General features: G+C 34.8%; 1 protein-coding gene across 3 annotated transcripts in view; it reads right to left on the reverse strand.

Moving 5' to 3' along the window:
• The window catches only part of Diaph3 (diaphanous related formin 3), a 475,858-nt gene that overhangs the window by 389,047 nt on the left and 63,479 nt on the right, over positions 1 to 23,332 (reverse strand). For all 3 annotated transcript variants that reach the window (XM_048791762.1, XM_048791763.1, XM_015486017.2), the window contains one exon: positions 15,632 to 15,736. In XM_048791762.1, the coding sequence (XP_048647719.1) occupies positions 15,632 to 15,736 (105 nt within the window). The remainder of the gene's footprint in view (positions 1 to 15,631; positions 15,737 to 23,332) is intronic.

Raw genomic sequence — 23,332 nt, forward strand, 5'->3', positions numbered from 1 at the left:
ATGTCAAGAGCTCTATAATGTTTTGAACAACCAATAAAAAAAAAATAAAATAAAATAAAATAAAGATAGGCAAAGTAGGGCTGGGGATATAGCTCAGTGGTAGAGTGCTTGCCTAGCATGCTTGAGGACCTGGGTTCAATTCTCAGCACTGCAAACAAAAGAAAATACTAAATAGACACAGCATATGATGCTATGCTATGGGTACACACTTGAGCAGAATTTATTTTAATTTGAAAATATGGCCCATTTTCTCCACAGATTATTCAACAAACCAAGTAAGGAATTCTTACCAGTTCACTTCCAATATAATCTTACCTATGAGGCAAAAAGGAAATATAAGAATCTTATCAATATTTCTGATTCTAAATTATAAAATTGGCATTTGAATATATAAACATCAGTACGTGTCAGCTTAGACTGCATGCCTGCTCATAAAACACACGCTAAATCTCAGCATGTTGATCAACCAAGTTTGTGAGCCTCCAGCACCTTTCTTCATCACACTGTTGAGAATGATGAATTCAACAAAGGTAGGATTCTTACTAGGCTCTATCTAACCTGGATTACTCATAACGTGACTCATAGTTTTATGTCTTTTATCTTCAAGTACAACACATCAAGGTAGAGCCAGGGCTTGATATCTTACTCAGCACTGTTAAATTCAGAACAGTATATTCAAACTGAGTGTTTAATTACATATGGCTAAATGAAGGACAGGATCAAGTCAGCAGCACAAGAATACAGGAACCAGTACAGGCAAGAATAAGAAAAGGACAAGAACTGGGGATAGATCTCAGTGGTAGAGTACATGCTTAGTCTGTATATGGTTCTGAGTTCCATCCCCAGCTCTTCCCTACCACCACCAAGAGGGCAGGACCAATTCAGAGAACACAGAGCTTAACATGATTTAGGAGAATGCAATGATTACTATGTGCTTTCTGCATGTTGCCAGAGCATTTCTCAATGAAAATGGAAGGTTCAATTATGAAGGATAGGTAGAATGAATAATTTAAACCTCTAATTAGGAGGAGGAGAAGAAAAAAAATTAAAGATAAAAAAGGCACCAATTTCAGAAAGTTTTATAGATTTTGAAAATAAGTCATGAAGTAATTTATAGAACATGTAAAGTAGAAAAAAAAAGACATGTTCAGGTTCTCATTAATCTAACCTAGCTAAACTGTAATAAAAACAAAATAATAAGAGAAACAAAATTGATTGTGAAGATGAGGCAAAATTTAACTAAAATATTAACATGTTACTTTGTATTTATATTCTCAACTCACATACTTTAATAATATATTAATCTATAATATGAATGTAATGAGGTAATAGTACAATGAACATGTTTATGGTAAACAAATATACTGGCTTAGTGAATAGTACAATGAACATGTTTATGGTAAACAAACATACTGGCTTAGGGAATCAATGTTTTGTTTTGTTTTGTTTTAACCAGTAAGAAAACTTATCTAAAACTTTTGAGGACTATTGACCTAAAATGTAGGAGTTACACTGGGAGCTTCTGCTAACCATCTAGGTATACCATGAAAGAACACGCATGAACGAAGCCAACACATAGTTAAGGCAGAGCTCAGAGGCATAATGAATGAATCCTTAGGTCATTTGAAAACAAGGATCTAGGCCTCTCTAAAGTCAACCAAACCCTAGGCTTTTCAGATGCACAAGCCAATATGTTCTGTTTGTTTTGATTCCACTTAAACTGAATCAGTCATTTCTAACAGAAACAGGATAAAACAATTATGTGGGAGAGGAAAAAAAACAATTTTTCACATGAAATATTTGTTCAGAAAATACATTTTTAGAAATATGTATTTTTCTGAAGTTACAAATATATTTTGATGACTCTAATGGGGAGAGAAAGGAAAAAAATGAAAATGACTTTAAAACTCTGGAGACAGACATCCAGCATTAGGCATTCCATTAGTACATAACAGAGGTAGATGCCCAAAGCATAAGACTACACATGTATAATCCTATGAAGTCTGTAACACCAAGAATTGACTTTTGATACATCCAAACTGTTTATCAAGTGTGAGAGTGTCTATATTTGTTAACGAATCATATGTGAGAATTAAAAGTTGCTTCTGTGATATATTATATTCAGAATTAAGAAAGACAGGTTATAGAAATTTACTTGAAAAAACTACTTTAAAAAATTAGGTATGGGCAAGATAACTGGAAAGATCATACTGTTAAAAGAAAATTAAAACATACAAATCTCTTATAAAGTCTACACTTGCATTGCTTCAAAACTATAAATTCTTGGTCTACTTAAGACATACAAACAAATGGGGATCACAGATGATGTTTCATAAGCATGCCTTGTGAAGGAAAAACCAAAGTAGGAACCACTCCTGCTCAAAGGGTTTGCCCTTTATCCAAAGAGTGACATATAAATATATTTGTATGCTTCATGTGGAAAAAAAAAATGTATGTTTATGATGCTCAGGATTATTAACTTTTTATTCCAGGTATGATAAAGACTTAAGAAGCATTCAACTATAACTTTTTTTTGAGGGGAGGGAGGTGACCAGGGATTAAACCCAGGGGTGCTTAACCACTGAGTCAAATCCCCAACCCTTTGTATTTTTTTATCTTGAGACAGAATCTAAGTTGCTTAGGACCTCACTAAGTTGCTGAGGCTGGCTTTGAACTTGCGATCCTCCTGCCTCAACTTCCTAAGTCACTGGGATTACAGCTGTATGCCACTGCGCCCAGTCAACATTTATTCACTAAGTACTTTATTTAGAACCTGAAGAACAACAACTAAGAGACTACAAATACTGCCTTTATTCCAAACTTTCCCAAAGAACAAACTCCTAGGTTTTATAATTTAGTAAACATAGTCCTAGAGAGAAATGAATTTCCAAAATCAGAAAGCGAAAAGCAATAGAACTCTATTCTTAACTCCTGAAAACAAGCTACGGCCGCCCATGTAATGGTAATATAATGTAATAAGATAAACTTTTATAAATTATTGTAGAACAGACAATTTTCACCATCTAGAAAAACATATTCTTTTAAAATCATTGATGTTGCTACATTTCAAATAATATTTCATTAATTTTCTTAGTATTTGGAGAGTATCTAATTACTCAACATTTCTGTGCTTTATTTTACCACTGTCTATACAATAAAGTCCTAATGTCCATAACATTCTACAATGTGTTACAGAAATTGATGAGTTTAATTACTTAATGTGCATGGATCAATTTAAAATAAATTGAAAATGAGCACACCGTACACTCTACTTAATCTTGTTACAGTCTTGTTTCAGAATTTGCTTCCTAATTTGCAACCCAGTATGCTACTTTTTAAAACAAATATAAAATTTTCTCTTACATTTTAGCAGTTAAAGCAAAAGTGATTTGAAGTAGGTAGAATTCTACCAGTGAGTGTTCTGATGGGGGGAGGAGGGGAGATCCTAGCTTCTATTCTAAATGCTTTCACTTGGTGTTTTGTCAAACTTTTTTTTTCTTAAAAATGGAAATGAAATAACATTATACTTTCTCTATACCTTTCCTGCGGAATAACTTTTTAATGAATTATAGGCACAAAATGCAGATAAGATAGACAAATAAAATAATGAAAGAAATCATTCCCAGTCCATGCTAGTTGGTCAAGGATGGCACAGAACTACAAAGACTAACATGCATATATTTTAAGTCATCCAAGTATCTGCTTAAGGTACCACACATCACTTTTCATGTTTCTGAAGCATTTTAAAAACTGAAGGTGATAAAAACTCTCAGATGTCTATGAACTCCATTTACATGAAGTACACCACTATAATTTTTAAAATGCATTCATATTCAAATCTGAGAAACATGATTCTTAGCTCATCAGGCCTGCTTAATTGCACTAACATCTGCAATCAATTTAAATTCTTTAAGATAGTCTTTCACAGCACTTGAAGTGAGTTCATGCTGGGATAGATTTAACACACTCACTAATTTATAGACACACACAGGCAGATGAGACCTATTTTTCTGAGGTGGGGTATAACAGTGAAGGGCAGTCTGAATTTTCCAATTATCAATGGGACACAAAGGATGCGTGCTACATAACTTACTGAAGCTACATGAGGAGATGACAGCACTGTACAAACATAGCACAGACTAAGGCTAAAACTAACATTTGATTTAAATCTATTTGTAGGTCATGAGCCATTAAAAGGTTTGATGAAAGTTTACAGCTGAAATAAAGAGCAAAACCTAAAAGTATCAATTAAAGTTATATAGAAAAATGTCATTGCTTAATATATCATTTTCATCCTTGAAAAAAAGGGGAAAATAAAAGAAAATGCTAATAACCCTGAATTATTTTTTAACCAAAGACCTAAATTGGCATAAAATAAAAGAATATGAGACTTTAAATCAGGGGTCTAGAGGACCTGGGTATGAGGTACAGCAGTAGAGTTTAAGAAACTATCTGCATCCTTTAAAAAAGAAGCAAAAACAACTAAATAGCAAAGATCAAAAAGCCAACCATATTGAACAGCAAAATTATCCTCTCCACAATCCTCGAAAGACAAGCAGTTGAACACAAAACCAGAAGCAGACAAATGATACGCACAATATAAACATTTGTGTTGGTTAAAAATAGAGGAACCCACAAGATACCTGACAAACAGGAAAAAAGAATTCCATACTGACCCACAAGTACTCACTGGAAATCATGGTAGGCCAATTTGGAACCAAAAGCTAAAACTGGGAGGTTTCTGGTCTACGAAAAGTGCAGATGAGGGGAGGAGGCCAGGGGGGTCTACATCCTATGAACCTCCAGCATTGTAGAACTGTGAGGAAAAAGTGCCCAGAATGTCATCAAAACTGAGAACATGCCTACAGAAGATAAAAGGCATCTCAAAGACAATCCCATAAATTAAACTGCAGTTTCTAATTTCAAAATGAGGAATAAATAAGTCATGAAACAAATATTTAAAGCAGAATTTTTAAAATGAGGTGAGGGAATTTGGGGAAAAAATAGGAGATAAAAATCATTTCAGAAATGAAGACTAAAGTAGAAGGAATACAAAAATAAACATAATAATGTCACAAGAGATTCAGAAATTAAGTTTTTAAAAATCAAAATAAGGCAAAAAGTATTGGAAAGAAAGTGACATATTATAGACCAAAATCCAACATTTAGATAACAGATTTAAAAAGATTGAACTTTTTAAAGTACACAGTGAAATGGTGTACTGCATACCTAATCATCCCATTCAGACATCCAGATAAAAGACAGTAAACTATAAGGAATAAAAACCAGTTACCAGCCAATCATTGAGACAGTAACACTATTTATTGTTTTTTTATGCTAGAAGCAAGCAGCATAATTTAATATTTTAAGCAGGAAGGGGGAAGTGTGTGAGGCAAAGTTTTTATATCCAGTAAAACTGACCCTAGGCAACAAATGCCATATACTGTCATCAATGTGCAAAACTCAAGAAATATTGTTCTATGAGGCCTTCTGAGGAATCTACTAAGGAATAAACTTCAGAAAGACAAAATATCTAGACAAATATCAACAAAAGGACTAGTGATAAGCATTCAAAACAGATATTCATACAAGTGAAGACTAAATGAAGACCTGAAGAAGACTGCGTGAAATGTAATGGCTATATGCTTAATCGACACAGGTACTGGTCAAGAACGAAAAGAGGTTGGAGACAGAGACAGCATATGCCATATGCCAAACTTTTGAAATACACAAACCACATATTTCTCTTTTGATATCTTGCACTGGAAAGGCCTAGAAACAGCAATTCACCCATTAGTACTAAGCATCCTTGGCTCCAATATGGCAATCCTGAAATACCACTCCACCTAAAAGAAATGATGGTGAAAGGTCTAACATGAGAAATACACACAAGAAGCCAGGATCATCTTAGCAGTTACTAATGGAACAATTCAAAGCTGCCAGGATCATGCCAAAATGACTAGACGACAACTAGACAAAGTCCCACTAACCAAAGGCAAGACAATCTGAGCTTCACTAAAAGTAATAATTGTGATGCATAAATTATTAACATTAACAATGTAAATATCACTAAGAATTTATGACAGGGAATCAATTCAAAGGATGGAACCAATTCAATATCTAGAAAACTGGCAGAGAGAATCTAGCATTTATCCTAAATTTCCTATATCACTTGGTAGCCAAATAGTATGAGAGGAAATGTCTATAAAATTATTACAATTGATAAATGAAAAAAAATTATAGAATTTTAATTACAAACCAGACATAAGTAACCACTGCTAAAAGAATATCATATTTCCTGAGTCTGGTCCAACCTCTGATCTATCTGCCATTTCTTAGAAAATACAGAAGAAAGAGAAACAAGTTAATTTCACCATGAGTATGCAAATTAGCAAAACCCATGCTGTACTGGACAAATATAGGGATGAATGGGGAATCTGGAGATTTAAAGATAGATATATATAAAATTTATTCCATATGAAAGTAACTAAGAATTGAAAGAAGGCCTCAAATCTAAACTAACTTAGTCACTTAAGTTTAATGCCACCAACTGGAAAGATATTCCAATTTTTAAAATAAAAGAACAATGATGGTGCCTTAAGATACACTTTGGTATGTTAAAACCATAAACAAACTCAAGAAAGTTATTCTTAGAAGAGTAATTGATTTTATGAGAAACCTAAGCGGGTTTCAGACTGGGCAGGGCAGATAAAGGGCCTACTGGGATGGTTGCAACATAATGTTTATTAATCTTGGCATTGTTCTTAAGGTAATTTACCAAGCATCTGCTTTACTTTACAAAAAGGTTTAAAAGGAAGATGGGACTGAGGGTGTAGCTCAGAGGTAGAGCTCTTTCCTAGCAGCATGCACAACTTCCTGGGTTTGATCCCCAACACACAAAAAAAGCAAAGAAAGAAAGATGTTCTGGTTTCTAGTCCTTGCTGTATCACTAATTTGAGGATGTCACATATTCCTTGAGCCTTTTTCCCATTTACAAAATGTAAAGTTGCTCTAAGATATATTCCAGATCTAAATTTTAAAAAACTAATAACTACTAGCCATGTATGGAGGTGCGAAGTCTATAATCCCAACTACTAAGGAGATTAAGGCAGAAGAATCACAGGTTTGAGCCAGCCTTGGCAACTTAGTGAGACACTGCCTCAAAATAAAAAAGGGCTGGGGTGGTATGTAGCTCAGTTGTAGAGTGCCCTTAGGTTCAACGCATAGTACAAAGAGAAGGAAGGGGAAAGGGGGGACACTAATAACTACTATATATGCCTACTAAAAAAGAGTAAAACAAAACCATCTTTAAAATCATCCTTAACAAAACTAACCGCCAAGAAATGGTTTCAAACTTATCAAAACAGTTTGCAAGTTTCCCAAGAAAAAGCCCATGCATAAAATCTAACAGTAATATATAAGGAACAGCTAAAAATGAGATTGTCTAACTTTTAGACTACATTGTTTTAATGCCTCAGTGAATCCCATAGGCAGATCCTAAATTTACTTAATCTATTATGGAAAGCTTCTGAAAATAAAGGGATTTGAAAATAATTTTGTATCACACTGATAATAAGAGGCTATACTGACCACATTTATGTTCTTAGAATTACGGCAGTACCACTAAACTGCACATTAGGAAATGGTAATAAATCAGAAAACCAAAAAATAAGGAACAAATGCCTTTTGCACTTTATGAATGACACGCTAAGGATTCAAACAGACAGACACACACACACACACACACACACACATATAATTTATTCCATTTGAAATTAAGAATTGAAAGAAGGCCTCAAATCTTAACTAACTTAGTCACTAAAGTTTAATGCCACCAACTGGAAAGATAAATCAGTTCACTGAAGCTTTAAAACCATACTCTAAAAGCATACGCTCTCTTTCCGTGCTGATACCTGTTCTTTGGGACATATTTTTCTGATTATTTCTCCAAGTTACAGAATATCTGTCAAAATTATTAGTAGCTTCAGTATATATGCCACTGAAACATACATTTTGATGTTACGCACATGCAAGCAGCCTTGCAGCCACAAATATTCACCAACCTCAGCCTTTACATTTTATCAACTCCTAGTCTATTGTTGAATAATGTTATACTAAGAGACATCTGGTGATAAAGCTCATCCTTTACAGACAAGTAGTTCTTACTCTTGGCTGTGCACTGGAATCCCAAGAAAGATTTACTTGATATTAATGCCTCAGTCCTAACCACAGGAATTCTGGTATAACTGTTAAATGGTGTGGCCTGGACATTGAGATATTTAAAGTTCCCCAGATGATTCTGATCAATATCAAGGTTGAGGGCTATTATTCTTGGCCACTTTTTCCCCTTCACTTCATCAATTATCCTTCCTCTTTGCTCACTGAAAAATTGTTCATTCATAGAACTTTCCTTACTTTTTCATTTTCTCTCAGAAATATTTCTTCTTCCAAAATATTCATTTCATTTGAACATTTTTGTCATCACTTTCATAACCACCATGATTTCATGTCTCTTCTTGCTGGCACTTGCAAAGTTATCACTACTTTTCTGGTTATCAGAAAAAAGTTTAATTATGTTTATAAAAATAAGTATAAGCATAGCAAAATGTCTTGGGCCAAGAAACAACTGAATGACCAAAGATAAGAAAACCCCAGATGACCTCTAATGCCAACAATGCTAATAAACATTGACCAATTCAGTCTCTACATTTCAGCTAGTAAATAACACTTTTATCTGGTAAGTCTTTAAAAAATAATAATAATAATAATAGCTGGGCATAGTGACACACGCCTATAATCCCAGAAGCTCAGGAGGCTGAGGCAAGAGGATCGCAATTTTAAAGCCATGCTTAGCAACTTATTGAGGCCCTAAGTAACTCAGAGAGACCCTGTCTATAAATAATAACATAAAAAGGGCTGAGGATGTGGCTCAGAGGTTAAGCCCTTCTGGCTCAATTCCCAGGCATCAAAAAAAATTTTTTTTTTAAATAATATGAAGAAGAAAAATATCTCAACCTGTAAGATTTCTTAAAAGCCAAAAATGAACAATTTTAATTTGAACCTAATTTCTTCCTATTAAAAAAAAAAAAAAAGATCAGTTTCTTCATTACCATCCCCTATCTAAAGAATACCACAATGCAATGATAGCAGAGAAGTTTAAACACCACTAGAGCTGCCCAGAAACAATGCATAAGGAAACTGGATAAATTTGAGCTGTAAAAAGATAATTTTAATTGTACATAAATAAAACTTGCCCTACATAGGCAGAAATTTAGGAAATTAGTTCACTGCCCCGAGCTCTGAAATTTTCTCCTACTCAGCAAGCAAGACCTAGAGACAAATAGACAAAGTATTGTGGGCAAGGGTGGTGTTGTTATAGACTTCTAATAGCACCCTCATTTTCTACTAAGCTTCCATGTTGTAAGGTTGCTTTCATCAAATCCTAACCTTGATGGTCAAGTCAACAATAAACCATGGTAATTTTAATTATCAAGAATATGTATAACTTTGGTCCCTTAAGTTTCTAGAAGTTAAAATATGAAACTCCTTAACAAAGAATGAGAGAAAACAATAACTTTGTTTCTGACAATATATTTAATTAACATTTGAAACTGCACCTAAGCAAGAAAAATAGATGATGAAAGGTATGAAAATGTATTTACTACTACTACAGTAGTAACAAATCAATGCTAAAACAAATTAGCTCCACATTTTTCCATCTCAAAAAAATATATGCAAGGAGCTGGGGCTGTAGCTGAGTAGTACAGGACTTGCCTCAAATGTGTGAGGCACTGGGTTCGATCCTCAGCACACATAAAAATAAATAAAATAAATAAATAAAAATATTGTGTCCATCTACAAAAATATTTTTTAAATACACACAAATCTGAATATATGACTAACATCTTCTCAAAATATAACTTTTTCTGGTAAGAGATATCTAGAAAGATCATACTACACAATACTATATCCTTCGTACTTGAAAACATAATGCTAGCCACTCAAGTTAAAACAAGTGGTACCATGATAAGACCTCTCAAATACTTTTAAACACTGAAACATGTATACAAATATTATATATACATACATACATACATACTCATTCAAATGTATACATATAACCACACAGAGGATTATAGTTCCACACTTAGGAATTCAAAGTGGATGTAGCCATCTCCTGTATTTAAAAAGAATTTGTTATGGTATTTTTATATCCTTTTTAAAGTTATATTCTGTAGTACTTGATATTTAATTTCTTATTTTAAAAGTCTAGGCCAGAATTTCAGTAACATTTAAGAATAGGTTCAAGGAATAAAGTTATACTATATGAACTTTCTCAATAAATACTGTTCACATAGAAACTAGTTTTACTACTAAAAACAAAAATAGAAAACAAAGTCAGAGGGAACTGGCAAACTTCTAGGAGCATTTATAAAAGAGGAACTGTGCCACAACTTCCAGAAAAGAATTAAAAAAAAAAAAAGACTAAACAAATAGAACGTAAAGAATGATGTTCTCTGTAAGAATCTGAGTTATATGAGGTAGCCATCTACCTAAATGGCCATGTCACTGTAGCTGTGAAACAAGCCAGTACCAAACAAATGGAGGGATGGGGACCCTATGGCAGTCTCTGGCTACATGCTAGTGCATTCAGAAGGGCTTTTACTAGAAGAATGCATTTCAAAGAGAAATATTTAAAGTATTTTATCCACAGCCAAAAAAGAAGGCTACATGCTAACAGAAAGCAATCTAGTTGCAAACTAGCAGGACAGTTTCATATTAATGTACAAAAAATTGGGGGAAATTCAAGCCCTAACTCACTGATGAGCAAAGGCTCATCTCTGCTGAAGGGTCCAGGAGAACTAACACATTATACAAGATAGCAGGAAAGCACTTTCCCTTCATATTTTTCACTCTCTCCCAAAAATTCTACATGCACACAAAGATACCACAAAGATATCTTTCAGGTTCTCCTCATTCCTCTTGACTCCTACTCCCTCTGATCCTCTTCCTCTACACAGGATCTCCCACTCCTTTCAGGGGGTTCCTTGCACTCTTCTGGCATGAAGGATTTCATCTCTCAGGCCTTCTGCAGTTTTGCATTGCCACAGATTAGCCTGAAAGACCTCAGGGTGGAACACAAAGACTCTTTCCTCTCAACAGATAGGAAAATATAGCATATATTTTTACTAATTCTTTGTGATAAAGAAAGTATCTCATTCCCAGTCTTATTATGAACAGTAGTCCTTTTTAATGCATTCTTTAATTATGAATAAATTAATCCAAGATTTCCTGTGAACCCTGTCATAGCAGATTGTATTACACTATTCAGACATGATGTAGATGGAGCCAGCTCACCCTAAACACAGCTCAAAATACCAATAAGAAAATAAGCACTGACATAAACCCTGATGTCACAGACACAGGGCTTGATGTACCCAATGCAAGAGAAAAAGAAGACAAAACCAAGAAAAGGCAGCAAATATTAGGATCCATCTCCCAAGTCTGGTTTGTCCACATAAAGCACAAGAATCTTGACTATGAAACCATATTTTAGCAATATCTGGAGAACTGCTTAAAGCATTTTAAGGGAAGACAAGAATGAAAAATAGCCACAGTAAAAAAAAAATAATAACAATACTTATGGTTCAGTTAACCATTTCTCAGTACCTTCCATTTGGAAAACAGTGAAAATCCTATGCAGCTGTGGTTGTCATGGTGTGAAGTGATAAATACAATTAATAAGAGTTTAAATTATAGGTTACAGATTAGTAAAAAAACATAGATTATAGCTATAAGATTTTGATAAGTGAGATAAGGCAATTATAAAGCAAGAACTGTCATAGGCCTAAGACACTATTTTGCTGCCTTCTATAAAAACTGTTACAAGATTTGTTTCTGAGAAACTGAAATGAAAGTTGTTTTCATATAATATATTGTTTTCTGTACTTTGTACCCCACAAAATGTACTCAACCCAGGATATGGTGGTCTTGGTGACCCAAGACTTTGAAGTAGATTTTCACCCTCACTAACCGACCAAACTCAGGATACGGTTGTCTAACGCCTGCTCGGATCCAAGATGTAGTTAATCGAGTTGGTTTTCGTACTTATATTCCCAAGACACAGGCCAGGAAATTGCTGCTGTCCCACAGAGCTTCAGTCTTTATGGGTGGGTGACAGTCCCTGGCCAGGTAAATAAAGCTCTCTTTGATTTGAATTCGGGCTTTGAGTGTTTTCTGAAGTGGCTCTTCATAATAGTGGCTTAAGAGACCACAGCCTGTTCTGCTCCATAAGTTTCCTCTTACTTTTTCTGGCAACTGTGAGTTATCTTCCATTTTGCCTATCTCTTCACAACCACTTTAGTTTTCATTTTTTCATTTTTTATTTTATTAGTTCTTTTAGTTGTATACGAGAGTAGAGTCCTTTTTGATATAATTATACAAGCATGGAATATATCTTATTCTAATTGGGACCCCAGTTATATGGATGTACATGATGGAGAGATTCACTATGGTGTATTCACATATGCACACAGAAAATTTACATCAGATTCATTCCACTATATTTCCATTTCGTATTCTCCTGCCCTTTCCTTCATTCCCCTTCGTCTAATCTACTTAACTTTATTCAAGATCCTTATTACCAACTGCACACTAATCTCTCCAGCTAGAAACTCAAACCCAAGTAAATTCTATATTCTCCATGAAAGACATTTTCTTCAGTGAGTCATTTACCAGAGAATGAACACAGGGCCAGTAGTACCTCTGTCATCTATTCTCTGAGTGAACACATGCTGGGTAATGGTAGGGTTTTAACAATGTCCTTTGAATGGAAACAGTAATTGTCAGAGCAAATTAGAATTAGAGAGATCCCACATAGGCAAAAATGTATGTGGATGACATATCAAGCCATTACATCAACAAAGAAAAAAAACTCAAAGCAGCTTAAATAAAAACATGTCTCACTTCACATAATAATGGAAGGGGCTAGAAAGAGGACTGCACTGGGCCAGAGCAGGAGTTCCAGGATGCCACTCTCCAGGCACCTCACAACCTTGCATAACTGTTTAGCACAGAGGGAGCAGCTCTCCAAAGTGGGGTCCTTAAATGAGGGAGGGGAAATATTTCTCAGAAGCCCCATACCATGTACTAGACAAACACATGCCTATGCCCTACAAAATTAGAAAGAAATGAATCTGGCATTGTCGGCCACTAATATGATCGTTGCTTAATTTAATAAACCTTCCTAACTGCAGAAAGTCAGTATTGCATCTTGAGCACCAAAACTCACACTTAAGTCTTGGTAATAACTAGTTTGAGAGATGGCATTTTTTCCCTATTTTTTCCCATTTTATTCTAAAAACTAACCTTACCTACTTTAGGCCTACTTTTAGGATTAATGTTTATAAACATTTTCAAATCAACTGCAGGTATCAGTGGTAATCTTAATGACTACCCAGGGGGGAAAAAAATATCTCAAAGCAAAAATCAAATAATAAATTTACTTGACACGAATTCGGCATTATCCTCTCTAGAACAACCCATCTACAAATTTTGGCTCTGTTTTTCTCACTAACTTTTTCAATAGTCATTAATATAAATAAAGTGGCATGACAAAGTCTACAGAGTTAATAACATGTGTTTCTACTTCCCAAGCAGAAACATGATTGGTCAGTTTGAACTTTCTATAATGTTAACCATCTGCCAAATTATTCAGAACTCTCCTAGAAAAAGCCATGATCCTCCACACACTAATTAGATGAGTCAATGCTGTAATGATCCTTTAGATACCTAATTTACTCAAGTCTGATAATTTAATTACCCAATTCTGATAAATAAATTCTAACCTTAGACAAAAATGATTAAAGGATTAAAGGTTAAAGTCATCGAATGCAAACTGAAATAGATCCACTATTATGAAGTCCAAAACAGTTTTTCTCTTAGAAGTTTATTATCTCAAATTCCAGAATTAAAATATATTAATATATCAAAAGGTTTTCTAAACCACTTCTGATGTAGTATTCCTTGTACTTCTATTTAGTAAATTCATGATTGGTAGATTTAAAATTCCCTAAGAGTTGTCTTTACTGACTATTCCATACAGTTCCATCATCTCTTCTCACTCTTTTTGCACATCACATTTCACCTACTATTACATGTGTATCTGTGTGTTTCAGTTACAAGTGCGCGATGACAAGAGTAGTAGAATATCCTAGTGCCCCATCTCCTGTGCCTAAAAAGACTGCCTGACATTTGGACACTCAGTAAACATAAGAAAATGACTATCTCAAAGATGTGAACTTATAAGTAGTAAATGTGTATTATTACTTATGTAGTTTTGCACATACTATTGATTATGGTATGATTTCAATACCAAGAATAAAAAAAATCACAAGGAAAAACAATTGCTATTATCACCACTACCACAAGCAGCAGCCACCAGTTTAAAATTGGAATAAACAATTTAATGCTGATAATAAGGGTATGTTGTAGGTTTTCCCATTTTAAGAATGAGAAATTAAAGCTCGGAGAAGTAAAATAAGATGCCCAGGGTCAAACAAGATAAATAAGCAGATCAAAACAACAGAGCTCTGACTCCTATACCCTTAATGCTGACCTGCAATGTCTATGTGTATCATTAAGGGGCAAAAGCAATTAGTATCAGCATCTAAACAGCAGGACACAGAGCCCATCTATATAAAGAACTGTACAAAGCACAGTACTCACAGTGATTTCTACAACTGATCAGGCTACCAAAATGTGAGACATGTTTAAAAATTAAACACCACTTGAATCTTTCTTCCAAAAGAAATACCTCAGAGTCACAGACTAGTCTAGTAGATAAATGGAGTTAAAGTATAAATAACTTATGTCCTTGTAACCAGGCCTTAGGATAAAGTATTCAGTGAAAACTAGTGTGTTAAGCTGCTCTTTTCTAATTCAATTCTACTTTAAATTTAGCCATGGTCATTTTCTACTGTCTTTCACTTCTTTGTTAGTGTCCATTTTATATTTTTCATCCAATTCATTTATTTACAATTTGTATATGACTAGTCAAGTTCATTTGCTGCTCCATGAAAAGAATGCATTGATTCTCTATGCCAGTCATGGTTTCTTAGATATTTAGTCATTATTTCTGCCCACATATTTTATGTTTCCCTGAAAAACTGGCAGCCATGTGGAGGTTCAAAGCTCCTTTCAATACCTGCAGTTATAATTTGTAACAAGATAATTTTATCCTTCAAGAAGCTCACATTAAAAATATACCCATTATGTATTCTGATTTAGGTAGAATAAAATTAGCCTCATTTTCCTACAATACAAATATTATGCTTGTTTATAGGTGACATTGGAAATCAATGCCCATCTTAATTCACCAACAAGGAAAGATCTCTTACAGTAGACCACAATGTTTCTTACCAATGTAACTGGTCAAAAACATAGTTTAAAAGTGATAAGATGGGCAATATTTTTAAACAAATGTATTACACTTCATGTGCCTTTAATCATACATCCAAAAGCCCTCTGATTACAGTGGCACACACACTTCAGTACTTCATTAGACAAAGGCATTGTTTTCCACACAACATCATGTTTCAGCAATATTTTTCAACTTGACAGTTTTACTTACTGTCTTAGAAGCAGTATTAATGTACTGCATCACCATTTCTTTTTTGATACCGAAGTCTTTTTCCCGCAATGGTGCCTTTTTATCTTCATTTAAATTCATATCTTCCTGGAAAACACAATTAAAATGCCTGGTTTTAGAATCTAAATAGTGCGGCAATTCTATATACGCTATGAATGGAAAAATCAATAATTTGTGACTAAAGCAGCATTAATTGTTTTGAAATGATTTACGTGTAATTCTGCCTAGAGAAAGGAAGAGAGAGGAAAGCTGGAGAGAGAGAAGAAAGTATTCTCGATGAGTTTAACAGGTAAAATGCTTACCAGAAAATCTAAATTCACAGCAGGCTATTAAAGTTATATTCACATCACTATGGATAATTAGACAGTTGCAAATTTCTGCCTTTCCTAAGGTTATTAGGATTCACAATTTTAATTATTTTTTTACAACAGCTGTACCTGAAGCTATCTTGTACTGTTTTGAAAGAGCTGTTGTGTACCAGAAAAATTAGAAAGTAAATAAACTTCCACTTCCCCGATTCTGAAAGCTACAAGAACACCACACAATCAAATCACTAGAACTGATTCCAGCAAATGACAAAGCATCTTATGGTTTTAATTATTTTTCCCCATCTCTTTCTAAAACATTAACTAGTTTATTAACTGAAAGATCTAAAGCACATAAAAGTTACACTAAGATAAACAGGTACCACCTAAAAATCTAACATTCCTCAAGAGCACCAACCAAAATAAGCATTTAAGCATCATATATGTCCCTATGGAAGTAACTTTGACTAAAAATACAAGTCAGGCATATCCATACAAACATAAGAATTGCTATCAATTACATTGCTTAAGAGGCTGCTCTGGAAGAGCAGAAGAAAGGGAGACAGAGGTAAGAAAGAAATGACTGAAAATGAAGGGAAGCTCAAAGGGATTTCCTGCCAGCCTTAGCCCTGGGCCATATGTGATAAGCAATGTTAAGTACTTGAATATACATAACTCCAAATCTACTCAGAATAGGTCCATGAAAATCAGGACTTTGGGTCATCTATTGACCAGGTTATCCAAACTTAAACTTAACAGTAAGTAAGTTTCTGCCAATTTTTATAAGTGAGCTACATTCACCGGGTACTGAAGTTTATGCCTTTATCCAACTCAGTTTTTGGCCACCAAACCTCAAGCACTTAAAATTCAAAATTCCCTTCACTTCATCTTGAGAGAAATATTTGAGATCTTAGAAATTGTTCCATTTGACACCTCAATAAAAGGTAGTAATTAGTAATTCCACTCTTGTCACTACTCCAGTTAGAAATATCCTTGAAATTAGGTGAATAATAGCTTGTTTTATTTCATTTTTTTTCTGTAAACTAATAATTCTCAATAGGCTTTACTACCACTTAGCAGTTTTAGAAATTTCTAGAGGCATTCTGGTTAGAAGTGACTGAGGTGATGCTTTAAGCATTTATAGGAGCAATCCCTGCTAGATTTTCCCTGGTTTCACTCACAGGACAAAAAAGTGTTCTGCACCTACAAGAGATTCACAGACCTTTAAAAATAAGAAAGACTGTGGGGCTGGGGATGTGGCTCAAGTGGTAGCGCGCTCGCCTGGCATGCGCGCGGCCCTGGGTTCGATCAAATAAAGATGTTGTGTCCGCCGAAAACTAAAAAATAAATATTAAAAAAAAACTCTCTCTCTCTCTCTCTCTCTTAAAAAAAAAAAAAGACTATGTAATTAGATATAAACTGTAAAATGGAACCAATTGTTAAATTGTAACATATTATGTATTTTGTATTGCCTGGTTTTAATACACCAAATTTCTCAAGAATCCAACTATTCTGTAAATTATACTTACAATTCTTTTAAGCTTTATCAATAGTTCTACTCCATTTCTGAAACATAGGTATCCCAGGCCAATACTGTTTGTGGCATCTGAATCCTCAAAACAGCACACTGTGTCAGTCTGTACTGTAGTGTTGTACTCACAGCGGTATGAACCAGAGATTCAAGAATGTTTCTTTACTTTCTTCAATAGTCAGTGCCACTTTACACTGAAATACAAACTAATTATGTAGTACAGAAAGGTGGTATATTGATTTTTTAATTATGGATGTAGGTAGCTTGTATTATATAAATAATTTCACTGGAAATATGCCAGGCATGGAAGAGACAAACACTACATGTTTTCCCTCATGTGTGGAAGCTAAAAAAGTTGATCATATAGAAAGTACAAAGCAGTGTTAACCAGAGGCTGGGAAGTGGTTGGGGGAGAGGGAAAAGAGAAGGGCTACTCAATGGGTATGAGGAGATAATAGGATTAAGTTCTAATGTTCTGTAGCACAGTGGATTGCTACAATTAATAATTTATTTTACATCATAATAACTGAAATAATTTTGAGTGTTTCCAACCCAAAGAAACAGTGTTTGAGGTAAGAGATACCCTAATTACCCTAATTTGATCATTGCACATTGTATATGTGTTGGAATACCACACCATACCCCATCAGTATGTACAATTATCATGTCACAAGTAAAAATAAAAAGATCTTACTGGAAGCAAGTAATGGGGAAGCTAGGGGATAACTGTTATAAAAGGTGGGGGGAAACCTAAGAGTTCTGAGAATCTGTCATAAATTATTCACTATTAATTTCTAATTGTTAAACATAACTCAGCCTCTTTAACCAGCAAATTAAAATACTTAATAGATACAGAATACTAAAAGACATAAAAGCCCATTACCTGTGGCCAAAACTGAATTAAAATTTCAAGATGGATAGTTCAAAGAAAAAGAAAAGCAGTCACTTTCTTTTTAGAAAGATGTTTCCAGAGGACATGAGTTCATACACAGAAGGAGTCCTGATGGTTAATTTGAGGTTCATCCCTGGGATTCAGAATGCCCAGACAGCTGGTGAAGCAACATTTCTAGATGATCTCTTAAGGTGATTCCAGAAGAGATGAACATTTGAATCAATTGACTAATTAAGAAGATTCAACCTCACCCAATTGGGCAAAGCACTATCCAATCAACTAAGGGCCCAAGTACTTCAACAAGGCAGAGGAAAGGTTAATTCATTTTCTCTTCTTTAGCTGGGACACCCTTCTTCTGTCAGATTTTGAGACCTGAACCAATGTCTGCTTCACTTCTCCCAGACCCAGGTTCTCAGGCCTTTGGCCTTGGACTGAGCCACACTTCTGACTTCCCTCATTCTCCTGCTTGCAGAAGGCCTTTCAAGAAACAGTCTCCATATTCTCTCAAGTCAATTCCTTTAATGAACCTTCTCTCATGTATCACTAAGTATGTGTATATTCTATTGCTTCATGCCTTTCTGGAGAACTCTGGCCAGTGTTTTCTTTTGGAATTAAGAAAGAGACCCAGAATTCTCCAATTGTTTTCCTCTGGCTAATGCCACCTCTCTTGCTGATATATGGCACTAATCTTTCTGACAAAACTGTGATGATAGCTTCAATGTAAATACAAAATGAAATGAAGAAATGAGGCCACAAAAAAGGAACTGACTACCCAACAACACAAACAGTCAAGGAGCACCCAGTTGGCATGGAACTGCATGCAATAGATCATCACTCTCTGCATGTCCTTGAGGAAATGGAATGGCAAAGATAAGCTTTGCCCTTTATAAAAGGAACAAGGGAGCAATGGAGATGGGGGGAAAAACACATATTTCAAAGTATAAAAGTACAAGATTTTTAGAACAAATTATTTGCAATCTATGGAGAAGCAGGCTACAGGAAAAAAACCTCACGAGGCAAAGCTAGTAAACTTCTGGAAATGGTAAAGTCCTTGGGAAATGTACTGAGAACTTTTTCCTAGAAACTTTGTGTCCATATGTTGTACGTCCAGAAGAATCAAGTATCTCCGAAGGCTATTGGACAAACTAAGCAGCAAAAGGTCAGCCGGGGAGAACAGTGAGAAAGTCTTTAATTTTCACAATTCTCAGTTTCCATTTGCTCAATTGTATCTCCATTGTCTTAGGTGAGATTCCCTAGAGGCAGAGACTGGGACAAAAACAGACACAGGTGATCTATGGAAGAGATAATCTCTAGAATAAGGTACTTTCCTGGCAACTTGGGTTTTTTTGGATCCCATGAATTTCCCCCAATACCAAAATATTTTTGATTAACAGTACCTAGCTAAACCTACACACGGATATTACCTGCCTTTTGTCCCACTCTGATTTCTCTTCTAAAAGCTTTCCTTGCTCCTGACTCATCTTTGGAGATTAATTACAGAAAGTTCTCCTCTTGTTCCTCAGAGCCAGCATTGAATGGACCTACTTTCCTGCCAGCCTTTCTCCAGATGGTTAGTATAGCAATGAGCAGGAAATCCCTCCCTCTATAAACAGTTAACACATTACTTATTCCCTGATAAAGATATACTGAGAAGGGTATATGATCTCTACAGTATTCTTCCCAAAATATTCCTCAATAACCATGAGAAAAGAGAAAAGAAAAATTAAAAAAAGATAAACCCAAATTGAGGACCCTTTACACAAATAACCAGGAGTGTCAAGGTCATAAAACATAAAGAACTGTCCTTGACTGGAGGTGGCAAAGGAGACATGGTGACTAAATGCAAAGTGTGGTTTGGATTGGAACCTGGAATATAAAAAGACATAACTGGAAATAAAGTCTACAATTTAGTTAGTAGTATCTATGGTTTTTTTCTTATTTTTAATAATTGTCCTAATGTTATATAAGATGCTGATATTAGGGAAAGCCAAGTAAAGAGTATAGAAGAACTCTAAAATTGCAACGCTAAAATTATTTCAAAGTAAAAGTTTTAAAACATTAAAATAAGCCAGGCATGGGGGATGCATGCCGGTAATCCCAGTGGCTCAGTAGGCTGAGGCAAGAGGATCACAAATTCAAAGTCAGCCTCAGCAACTTACCTAGGCCTAAATGACTTGGTGAGACCCTGTGTCAAAATAAAAAAGGGCTGGGGATGTGGTTTAGTAGTTAAGCCCAGGGTTCAATCCCCAGTACTGGGTGGGTGGGGAGAAGGATGAAATTAAAATATTTTGAACAATTTTATGAATAATTTGAAAACAATAAAAATGGAACATCACTCTTTCATTTAAAAAATTGACAAGTCCTCAAAAATCTTAAAAAAAAAATAACTAGGTTTTGGGAGTGTTTGCTGTAGTAAACACACACTAACTGAATGGATGGAGGAGAGGAGAGGCAAGGGAAGAAACCACTATGAAGACAAATCCAAGGCTAGAGGAGAGGGAAGGGAAGAAACCACTATGAAGACAAATCCAAGACTAGTAAGACCAAGGGTTTGAACCTGGATAAAAACAAAAGTCCAACCCAAAGCTAGAAACAAGGCACTCTTGAGTTTCCTAAACACAAGGTCCTTGGTTACTTACACTTCATCCCATTCTCATCTAACCCTACCCTCTTAACCATCCTTCTTACTCATTTTCCCAATGGCCTTTTCCAAAGACCTTAGTATCCTATGATCTGAAATAATGGTTAAATGGCTGAACTAGGAAATGTGCTAAATTTATAAGCATTATTTAATCCTTACCAATAACCAATTTAGGTATCCCCTTCTCTAAACCTGTATATGTCAATCTACTATATCTTCTATATACCTCAACTTGAGGTATTGAGAAAAACTTCAGGGGAATTCTTGAAGTTAACCATGGTTCTATGGCTTATTTTTGAACTCTAATCAATCTAGTCTCCCCATTTTTATTTCCATATTTTTTGGTCTCCATTATCATTAAATCCCATTTCCTGGGGGTCTAATACTATGGAGCTGAACACTAAGATTGCCAACACTGAGCTGATTCTTGATGTCCCATGCTTTGCTATCACCAAGAAGACTCTTCAAAGTGTTACCAACACAAGGTAGGCGAAGCTAAAATCCATCAGTTTTATAGGGGACAACATCAGGGATATAGAAAAGGATCAATGTGTGATTGAACACTTCCCTATGGCACCTGGTAAAGGGGTAGATAGGACTGAGACCACTCACACCAAGTCAGCACCTTCTCAGATACTCCAAAAGATTCTGTGGGTTTGACAGGGCCAGAAGTTGCCACAAACCAGAAGAATACTGGCTTCCTACTACTGATTTCTGACTCCATATTAGACTGAGAAAATGCTGGCACAAAATAAATGTTTCCACATTTTCTTTGGTAAAGCCAAGGAAAGAAAAAAATGAATATTAATACCTGGGCACATACATGCAACTATTTAGAACACTAAGGAGCTATCATGCAGAGAATGGCAATAGAGTGGACATTTTTTTCAACTGAATTATAAACATTAAGCTCAATATTTTCATTCATGGATGTAGATTTTCAAGATAGCAAGCTCCTTAAATTTACATGCATCAAGTTGAGTGGGATAGTTAACACCATGGAGAGACAAATTAAATTTAAAATGATTGACTATTTGTAGAACTACACCAATACATACAAGCAAGTTGTTGAAGATGGTCAGGTGTGGGTAATTCAATCAAAAAGGAAAAACACTACAGACAAACAGAGGAAAGACAGGAGTTTCAAAACGACTGCTGTATTATAGTAGATCAAACATCCATATGAATCAATAAGTATAATATTGGAAGATAAAACTAGAAACACAGAAATAGCAAAAGCATTCATTTTTTAAATTAATTAAAGAAAGTCAATAATCATCTGATTTCCATAGTTCTGTCTCATGGGTTAAAGCCAACATAATTATTCTTGGTAACATCCTCTGTCTTACTAACACTACATTGCTACACCCACATCTTCAGAAGAGACCCACAATTATCCCCCATTGTCTCTCCAGGAACGTACCCATAGTTCTTCTCAAAGTGTACTTCTCTTTTTAACCACATCTGAATTTCTCTTCAACATCCACAATGTCAAAGAACTTACTGATGTTTATCCCTACATTCAGGTAGATATTTACTACCATGAATGGTTTGCTGACAAAAAGTAGGAAATTTTATGACCCTTTCCAGGTCATTATACACTCTAAAGTAGGACAGACTAAATGAATCATATCTAATTCTATAATTCAGTAATTTTTTTTAATTTTAGATGGGGTTTATAAATAATTAGAATGATCCAAAACATAATTATTACTATCTTTCATATTCAAGATGTCAACAAATAAATTTTAAAAATACCTTTACCTTCCGTCCATTTTTACTGTTTCAATATAAATATTTATAACAATCTATTTTATATAAATGTGATTATAAACAGGCAAATTTTTTGGCTTTATCAATAGTTGGGTTCAGTTTTCTTGTTTCTCTTCACACTGTCTTTACTCAATTTCATTAAAATTAATAGGAAGTCAGATAGCTGGCTCATTAACAGAAGAACCACAAGAGAAATGACATTTACCCAGATATTGACAATAAACTCATAAACAGTATTATTTAACTAAAAATGCAACCTGAAGTTTATGGGAAGAATGTGAATTACTTTAATTAAAAAACAAATTTCAATTTATCCTAATGATGATATCAAGAAAAAAATTCAAGTGTCCTATGTCTTATATAGTATGAATTTTAGTAGAACGAACAAGAAGCACTCTAAATTTGCAGGGTGTGGTCTGAGTCTCATTTGTTTAGGAAGAGAACCTTGCTTGAACAAGTACTGTTCAAGCACATGCACAAAACCCACAACTGCCAACAACTATCTGTAACCCTGCAGAAAAGAACACTGCCACTGATAGAG

This window comes from Marmota marmota, unplaced genomic scaffold, assembly GCF_001458135.2.
Source record: "Marmota marmota marmota unplaced genomic scaffold, marMar, whole genome shotgun sequence".
In the NCBI taxonomy this organism is placed as follows: domain Eukaryota; kingdom Metazoa; phylum Chordata; class Mammalia; order Rodentia; family Sciuridae; genus Marmota; species Marmota marmota.